The sequence below is a fragment of the Dermatophagoides farinae genome, chromosome 7 (genome assembly GCF_024713945.1).
Source record: "Dermatophagoides farinae isolate YC_2012a chromosome 7, ASM2471394v1, whole genome shotgun sequence".
In the NCBI taxonomy this organism is placed as follows: Eukaryota; Metazoa; Arthropoda; class Arachnida; order Sarcoptiformes; family Pyroglyphidae; genus Dermatophagoides; species Dermatophagoides farinae.
This window is the reverse complement of record NC_134683.1, coordinates 4,005,023-4,015,082: the sequence shown is the minus strand read 5'-3', so window position 1 is coordinate 4,015,082 and position 10,060 is coordinate 4,005,023. Positions and strand designations below refer to the sequence as shown.

At 32.6% G+C, this 10,060-nt stretch overlaps 1 protein-coding gene across 1 annotated transcript; it reads left to right on the top strand.

Annotated features, from left to right (window-relative positions):
• The first annotated feature begins 6,337 nt into the window (after positions 1 to 6,337).
• LOC124496908 (uncharacterized) lies at positions 6,338 to 8,870 on the top strand. The gene is made up of 3 exons (XM_075732731.1): positions 6,338 to 7,856; positions 7,935 to 8,809; positions 8,859 to 8,870. The coding sequence occupies exons 1-3, from the start codon at positions 6,338 to 6,340 to the stop codon at positions 8,868 to 8,870; spliced, it is 2,406 nt and encodes an 801-aa protein (XP_075588846.1).
• Positions 8,871 to 10,060: the final 1,190 nt, after the last annotated feature.

Below are 10,060 nucleotides of genomic sequence, written 5' to 3'. Positions count from 1 at the left end.
AGAACAAGATGAAATTGAATTTAATGAGGAAAAAATTATTAAAAGAGTAATAAAAATAACTAAACGTAAATCCATAAAACAAGAACAACAAGAAGATTTACAACAGGAGGTAAGTGTGGCTATTTATACAGAAATACAAAAAAAAATAAATCTTAAAAAAAAATCTATTTTAACATAAACAAAGGAAACAACGACAATGGCGGCTAAACCAATCGATGAAAAGGATATAATAAAGGTAAAAATAGAGGAAAAACAACAACCACTAACAATGAAGACGACAATAATTCCTAAACCAATCATCGATGACCAAATCCCGAAGATTCCCATTGATAATAATGGTGATAAAAAACTAACAAAAAGTGTTAAAATAGCCAAAGTAAGTAGATTATTTAATGATGATGATGAAAGAAAGGTAAGTAAAATTGATGATGATGAGCGATATACAAAAACGAAATCAATTCTGAAGAAACCAATCAAAAGTGATGGCAAAATCGACGCCACTGCCATCACCAAAGTTAATGAAGAACTAATCGATGATAATGAACAACAGATTATTGGAGAAGAAATACTTGAAATTTTTCCACAAGAACAACAACAACAGGAAAAAGGAATGAAACCAACAACAACAACAAAAAGTCCAAGAAAATTAATATTGAGACAAAAATTGGGAAAACTCGGTAAAACGGAAATGATAACCGAACAATTAATCGATGCTGATAGTTTGACGGAATTTTCCGTCGGTCCTGGTAAACCAAAAAGGGTTATATTGAAACGAAAATTAAAAAAATCCGATGAAACAAAATGGATTGATCAACAACGTGATGTAACCAATGAAATTATAAAAATTATTGATGAAGAAATCTATGAAATACCAAATGATGATGAATATCAGCAAAAGAAATTTGTTCTACGTCGAAAATTAAGACGACCCGATGGAAAGGAAGAAATTGATGAACAAATTGTTTTGATGGAAGATATTGTTGAAGTATTACCGGCGATTAGTGGCGACAAACAACCGGCGGTAAAACCACGAATAATTGTACGAAAAGCAAAACCGAAACAACAACAACCAGAAACAAAGATGTTATTACCGGAAAAATCATCAGACAAAGAAGAAGAAAAGGAAACAATGACAATGATGATTTCAGAAGAAATTTTTGAATTTCCTGGTGATGAACAAGAAATGCCAAAAAAATTGATCATCAGACGAATATTGAAAAAACCCAATGAATCACAAATTATTGAACAGGAGATTTGTGCCCATGAAATCTGCATCAAAAAAGAACCGAGAATTATTGATGATGATGATTCAAAAATGATGAAAAAACCAAAACGAATGATGATTATGCCGAAGATATCTGAGAAAACCAAATCTGAACAAAAAGATGTGGTAGAAATAGCAGAAATTGTCAGTGAAGAATCAATAGAAATACCAACTGTACCGAAAAAATTTATTATTCAACGAAAATTACGTCGACCAGATGGTGCAGAGCAGATAATTGAACAACCATTAGACAGTCATCATAGATCAAGTATTCAGATTGATGAAATCAAATCAAAAATAATACGTGAAACTGATTTTGATGATGTTGAGAGAAAAGTGAAAAAATCTAAACCCGAAAAATCAGAACCAAAACAAGAAGAAATCATTGAAAAACCTGTTGCTGAGACATTGCAACAGGATATTGGAGATGACCAGAAACAAATGAAAATTGTACATAAACCAGTTATGATTGAAGCAGATAAAAAACCAGAAAAATTGAAAAAATTAATCGTCAGACGTGAACCAGAAAAACAAACGGAAAAAATTGAGATAATTTCCGAAGAAACAAAAGAAATGCCATCTGAAAAACCAGGCAAATCAAAAAAGAGAAAGACAATACAAAGAGTGAAAAAACCGGATATCACCAAAGAAATTGGTGAACAAATCTCGGCTGACGATGAAGATGAAAAGCCGAAAATGTTAGCCATTCATAAATACAAACCAGAACTTCAACAACAAAAACACATGACCGAAGTTATTTTTGAAGAAATCAACGAATTTTCACCAACAGAACAAACAGAACAACCAAAACAAATGAAAATAAAACGTGAAATTCAAAAACCAGATAAAACTGAAGAAACTATCAGTTTGAAAGAGGTTTGTGCAATCATACCCGAAAAAATTATTGAACAACAACCAGAAGAAACACATAAAATCAGAAAGAAAATTGTGAAAAAACCAAAATCAGAAACGATTGTTGAAACAGTCGTAAAACCATGCATTGAACCGATAGAAATTGAAGAAAAAGAGATTGTCATCGATGAAATAATCGAATATCCAGCAGAAAAATCTGGCAAACCTAAAAAACTTGTCCTGAGAAGAAAATCAAAGAAACCAGATGGCAGTGATGAGATTGTTGAACAACAAATTATCAGTGAGGAAATTATTGAATTTCCTGCTCGCACATCAGATGAACCAAAGAAATTGATCATCCGACGAAAATTACAAAAACCCGATAAATCCGAAGAAATCGTTGAACAAGCCGTACCGGTTGAAGACATCGTTGAAGTTCCATCAAAACAATCACATGAACCAAAAAAAGTGATGATCAAGAAAAAATCAAAAAAACCAGATGGAACTGAAATTGTCGAACAAAAAGATGTTACCGACGAAATCATGAAAGTGGTCGCTGAAGAATTGATTGAGATTCCAGCGGATAAAACAGCGCCAGTAGACAAACCGAAAAAATTGTTACTAAAACGAAAAATCCGAAAACCGGATGGAACCGAAACGATTATTGAACAAACTATCGACGAACAACAAAAACAATTCATCGAAGAATTGGACAAAGACGAAAAGAAAATTGTATTAAAAAAACCAAAAAAGAAGCCAGATGATGAAAAAGCTGAAAAACCGAGCCAAATTCTTCATCGAAAATTGAAAAAAGATGAACAAAAATTATTGGCTGAAGAAATAAATGAAATTCAAAATGAACCAGAAGAAAAAACAAAAAAATTAATAATAAAACGCCAATATGAAAAATCAGATGGCAGTCAAATGACGGAAATAATTGAGATTCATCATCCACAACGAATTGGTGATGATGATAAAGAAAAACCGAAAAAGATTATTATTCGTAAATATCAAGCAAACGATGGTGAAGAAAAACCAAAATTAATAACAGAAGAGAAAATCATTTCCGAAGAATTAATCAAAATACCGGGTGACAAACCAAAGAAAATATTAATTCAACGTAAATTGAAATCACCGGATTCATCGAAAGATTTTATCCAAGATATCGGTGAAGTTTTAATGGAAGAAATTATTGAAATAACCAAATCAACTGATGTTGATGATGATAAAATGGAAAAACCGAAAAAACATTTCATTAAACGTTTATTGTTGAAAAAATCGGATGGAAATGAAGAAATTGTTGAACGATCAATCGATTCTGAGATGGTGGTCGATTCACAAACCAATATGGATCAACCAGAAAGAATTTCTGTACCAAAAATTGATCAAAAAGTAAAACCAGAATCAGAACAGCAAAAGAAATTCATAACCGAAGAGATAATAAACGTGACCACTAGTGATGAAGAAGAAGTGGTAAGCAAACCAAAAAAGATTCTCATTAGAAGAAAACATGAGAAGAAACCAATGGATGAAATAATTCCGTTCATGTATCATCATCATCCAGACGAAGAAAAAGAAATAATCGAAATCATATCGGAAGAGACACAAATGATTCCATCGGATAAATCTGATAAACCAAAAACGTTGATAACGATTCGTCATATGAAAAAACCAGATAAAACAGAAGAAATTGTTGAACAAATTGTGGAAATCACAGATGATGATCGAGACAAAAAACCAAAAAAATTGACTATTCGTAGATATGAACCAGAATCACAACAAATGACTAAAGGTCAAATTATTATTTCAGACGAAATTATTGAAATTTCACCCAAAGAATCAACGGATAAACCGGAGAAAAAATTGACAATCAAACGTCGAATACGAAAACCAGATAACAGTGAAGACGTTGTCATCCTGAAAGATGTTCGTGAAGAAACAGCTGAAATTACATCTGAAGAAATTATTTCAGCACATGATGAAAAAGAAAAGGATGAAAATAAATCTAAAAAAGTGATAATAAGACGTAGTTTGAAAAAATCCGATGGCACTGAAGAAATTAGTGAAGAAGAAAAAATGATAATTTCGGATGTTGATCATGTACTACCCGTAGATGATGAATCAAAAATTGAACCGACCGAAAAAATCGAAAAAGAAGAAACTGATGATGATGGCAAAAAATTGAGAAAAATTGCACGAAAAATTCCTGCAATACAACAACAAGAAGAAAAAGTCATTATAAAAGAGCCACCGAAACAAATGACAATGGTGATCATTTCAGAAGAAATTCTAGATTATTTACCCGATGATCAAGAGGATGGTAAAGAAAATGTACCAAAAAAGATTCTTAAAATACGAAAATTGAAAAAACCAAAAAATAGTAAAATGCCTGAATTAAGCACGATAAAACCGGAAGATATTGTTGAAGAAACGGTAGAAATCGTTGCTGAAAAAATGCATGAAGAATTGCCCAAAAAATCGGGTGAACCAAAGAAAACAATCCTTATGCGTCGAATGAAAAAACCGGAAGAACAGAAAGAAATTATCGAGCAAACTGAAATCGAAGAATATGGAAAAAAACCGAGAAAAACTGTTGTACGTAAATATCGACAACGGCCAGAAGATCGGAAACCGAAAATTGTATCGGAAGAGCGAATAATTTCTGAAAAAATTATTGAAATTCCGACAGAAGAACCAGAAAAGTGGAAAAAAATATTGGTTAGTCGTAAATTGAAGCCCGGAATCGTGGATACGGAATTTATATTGGATAAAAATATCATTGAAGAAATCGTTGAAGTGGTTTCTGAAGAAATTTTCGCATTACCATGTGAAAATGATTCAAACGAACCGATGAAATTTATTATTCGACGACAATTAAAACAACCAGATGGCACGGAAGAAATTATGGAAAGACCGATTGATAAATCAATGATAGAAATTCAAGATGATCAAATCAAAATGAAAATCATACGTAGACCAATGACAAGAATAGATGATGAAATATTTGAATATTCCGTATTCGATTCGGAAAAAATAAAGAAAATTGTCCAAAAACAAATACCAGATACTGCTGGTGAAGAAATAGTGATTGTAAAGAAAACTAAAGATGAAAAAATCACTAAAGAAGAAATAATTGGAGTTGTAACTCCTTCCGAACAACCGGAAAAGGCAAAAAAATTCATTATAAAACGTAAACCAAGTAAACAACCAGAAGAAATTGGTGAAATAATTTCCGAACAAACACAAGAAATCAAAGAAGAACCAAACAAACCGAAAAAGATAATAACCATAAGAAAAATAAAGAAACCGGATAGCAGTGAAGAAATTGTCGAACAAATTGTGGAAATCGACGATGGTAAAGATGAACAACCGAAAAAATTGACCATTCGTAAATACAAACCAGAACCTGAACAAAAACAATTGACTGAAGATGAAATTATTATTTCAGAAGAAATTATCGAAACAGAACCAACCAGAGATAAACAAGAGAAAAAATTGACAATCAAACGTCGAATTCGAAAGCCGGATAACAGTGAAGAAACTGTCATATTGAAAGATGTTTGTGAAGAAATAGCTGAAATTATATCCGAAGAAATTATTGAAAAAATTTCGGATGAAAAACCCGAAGAGACAAGTAAAAAATTGATCATTCGACGTAAATTGAAAAAACTCGATGGAAGTGAAGTAATCAATGAACAACCATTTGTGGAACCACCACCACCAATTGATAGAATAAAAATAGAAAAGAAAATTATTGAAAAAGAAGACAAAGTCATTGACTTACCAACAACATTATTGGATGATGATGATGAAAAGCAATCAAAACGGATGAATATGATTCGACGAAAACAAAAACACGATAATGAAAGACAAATCATGGGTGAGCAAAAAACATTCGATGAATTGAAACTAAAATATATCGATGATGACAATCGACAATCGGAAAAAATTAAGACAACAATCGAATTTGAACAACAGAAAACACCAGATGGCACTACTAAATTCACGGATGACAACAAAGAACTTGTTGATGATGAGATTCCCACCAAAAAATCATTCGAAGAAACAAATTTTGTTGTTGAACAACAACCGAAAGAACCAAAAACATTGGATCGAAGAATCATTGAAGAAATTATTGAATTACAACCAGATAAACAGAGTGATAAGAAAAAATTGATTATAAAACGTAAAAAACTGAAAAATGAAACCACCGAAAATGAAATGCGACCAACCGAATTGATTGAAACTGTTAATGTTATCAATGAACAAATTGTTGTTGATGATGAAGAAAAACCGAAAAAATTCCACCTACGACGATTGGTAAGTAAATCTGATGGAACTGAAGAAATAATTGATGAAAATGATACAATGGTTAAAAAAATGATAATCACTGGTCCACGACACCAGCCATCAGAAATGGCCGAAATAATTTCCGAACAAATTGTGATGATACCATTGGATGATCAAGTAGAAAAACCGAAAAAAATTATACTTGAACGTAAATTACAAAAATCAGATGGCAAAGTGTTGATTGAAATGAAAGATGTAACCGAAGAAACTGCCGAAATTGTTGATGAAGAAATAATTTCTGTTGAATCATCAACATCAGAAACAAAACAGCAGCCATCAGATGATGATAATGAGATGGCCGCAAAACCGAAAAAATTAATTCTAAAACGTAAACTTCGAAAATTTGATGGCAGTGAAGAAACAAGTGAACAATTATTGCCGGTCAAACAATCCGATGATGTTGTTGATGATGAATTGACGCCAGTCGAAGAAGCTGAAATAATTTTCGAAGAAATTCTCGACGTTGATGGTCAAGTTGGTCAAGTTCAGACACCATCATCATCAGATGATGATGGTAAGCCAAAGACAAGTCGAATCCTTCGACGAAAATTAATACGAAAACCAAAAATATTTACCGAAGCAATGATTCCCGATTCCGAAGAAATGATTGAAGAATTTTTTGAAATTCTTACTGAAGAAAAAATCGATGAATCAACAGAAACCAAAAAGAGGATAATCAGAAGAAAATTAAAACGACCAGATGGAACAGAAATTATTGAAACAAAAAATGAAGCCACTAATGTTACAATAGCGGAAGAAGAAGAAATGAAAGATGGAAAAAGAAAAATGATCCGAAAAATGAAATTGAAAAAATTCGATCAACAACAATCGAATGATGATGATGAAGTGACAAAATTTCTAGAGAAAAAATCAATCGTCGAACAACAAATTCAAACACCAACAGCCGAATTCAAAATTATTGAACAAACACAACAAACAGTTCAAGAAGAAGAAGTATTCGCTGACATTGAACCGATTGAATTCATTGAGATTGCCCAAATTATCGAAACCATCGAAGAGATAGAAGAAACACCAGATGGTGATAAGAAAATTGTGCATAAAATCAAAAAAGTGAAAAAATCAAAAGATAAAAAATCAGAAGAATATAAAGAACAACCAGGCGATTTGGTAATCGTTGATGAAACGAAAAAACCAAAGAAAATCATTCGTAAAGTAAAAAAACCAGAAAAAGTAACTGAAGAAACGATTCCAATGACTACTGAATTCATTGAAGTTTCTGATGTTGTTGAAGTGGTTGAAGAAATTACCGAAACACCAGAAGGCAAAAGCAAAATCATCAAAAAAGTAAAGAAAATAAAGAAACCAGAAGAAAAGTTACCAGAAGAATACCAGAAAAAACCGGACGAACACATCTTGTCCGATGAAACTGGTAAACCACAAAAGGTGATCAAAGAACTCCGAAAACCTGGGGATGTTGTTTTCGAGGGGAAAATTGAATTGGTCAAAGATAAAAAGAAACTTGTCTTGAAGAAACAAAAGAAACCCGATGATGTGGCTGAAGAAACGACACCAGAAATCAGTTTCAAACCAATTGAAGAAAAAATGCCAGAAAAGAAACCTGAGGAAACTACCGAAGAATTCACTGATATGTATCTTACAGAATTCGTCGAAGTTTCTCAAGTAGTTGAAACTATCGAGGAGATTGAAGAAACACCTGAAGGTGGCAAAAAAACTGTCCATAAAATTAAATTGGTGAAAAAACCAAAAGCCAAAAAACCAGAAGAATATAAAGAACAACATGGCGACTTGATAATCGTTGATGAGACGAAAAAACCAAAGAAAATTATTCGAAAAATTAGAAAATCAGATGAAAAATCTGAAGAAACGCATGAAAAGTCATCTGAATTCGTTGAAGTGGCTGATGTAGTGGAGGTTGTTGAAGAAATTACCGAAACTCCAGAAGGCAATAAGAAAATCATCAAAAAGGTGAAAAAAATAAAGAAACCAGAAGACAAAGTAACCGAAGATTATGAAAAGAAACCAGATGAACATGTGGTTGTAGATGAAACGGGTAAACCAAAGAAAATAATCCGAAAGATCAAAAAACCAGAAGTCAAAACTGAATCAAAACAAGAGATTGAACTTAAAGACAAGAAAAAGATTGTCTTAAAGAAAACGAAAAAACCGGATGAAGTTGTTGAAGAAACGAAACCCGAAATTAGTTTCAAACCAACTATAGATGATAAATCAGAAGAAACGACCGAAGAAAAAACCGAAATTGAGATGAAAGAATTCATCGAAGTATCCGAGGTTGTTGAAACAATCGAGGAGATTGAAGAAACACTTCAAGGCGACAAGAAAACCGTACACAAAATCAAATTGGTTAAAAAACCAAAAGAAAAGAAACCAGAAGAATATAAAAAACAACCAGGCGACTTGGTAGTCGTGGATGAAACGAAAAAACCAAAGAAAATCATTCGAAAAGTGACAAAACTCGATGAAAAATCTGAAGAAACGCCTGAAAAGCCTACTGAATTTATCGAATTGGCTGATGTAGTCGAGGTTGTTGAAGAAATTACCGAAACGTCAGAAGGCAAAAAGAAAATCATCAAAAAGGTAAAGAAAATAAAGAAACCAGAAGAAAAGTTACCAGGAGAATACCAGAAAAAACCGGACGATCACATCTTGTCCGATGAAACTGGTAAACCACAAAAGGTGATTAAAGAAATCACAAAACCGGGCTATGTAGTTACTGAAGAAAAGATTGATTTGACGAAAGACAAGAAAAAGATTGACTTGAAGAAATCGAAAAAACCAGATGAAGTTGTTGAAGAAATGAAGCCCGAAATTAGCATCAAACCAACAACAGATGATAAACCAGAAAAGAAACCAAAGGAAACGACTGAAGAATTCATTGACATGGAGCCTATAGAATTTGTCGAAGTATCCGAGGTTGTTGAAACAATCAAAGAAATTGAAGAATCACCTGAAGGCGACAAAAAAACCGTACACAAAATCAAATTGGTGAAAAAACCAAAAGCTAAGAAACCAGAAGAATATAAAGAGCAACCTGGCGACTTGGTAGTCGTTGATGAAACAAAAAAACCAAAGAAAATCATTCGAAAAGTGAAAAAACCTGATGAAAAATCGGAAATAATCATTGAAGAATCAGCAGCAGAAGTAGAATTTGTTGAAGTTTCTGATGTTGTCGAAACAATTGAAGAGATCATCGATACACCCGATCGCGAAAAGAAAATCATTAGAAAAGTCAAGAAAATCAAACGACCAAAAGAAACTAAATCTGAAGAATATGAACCAAAATCAGATGAACACGTGGTTGTCGATGAAACCGGTGAACCAAAGAAAATTATTCGTATAATTCAGAAGAAACCATGCAAAGAAACGAAACCTGATATCCACCTGAAGGATGGAGAAAAAATTACTGAAAAAATGTCTCCGATAAGTTTTGATGAAATAATCGAATATCCAGCAGAAAAAGCTGGCAAACTTGTCCTGAGACGAAAATCAAAAAAACCAGATGGCAGTGATGAGATTGTTGAACAACAAATTATCAGTGAGGAAATTATTGAATTTCCTGCTCGCACATCAGATGAACCAAAGAAATTGATCATT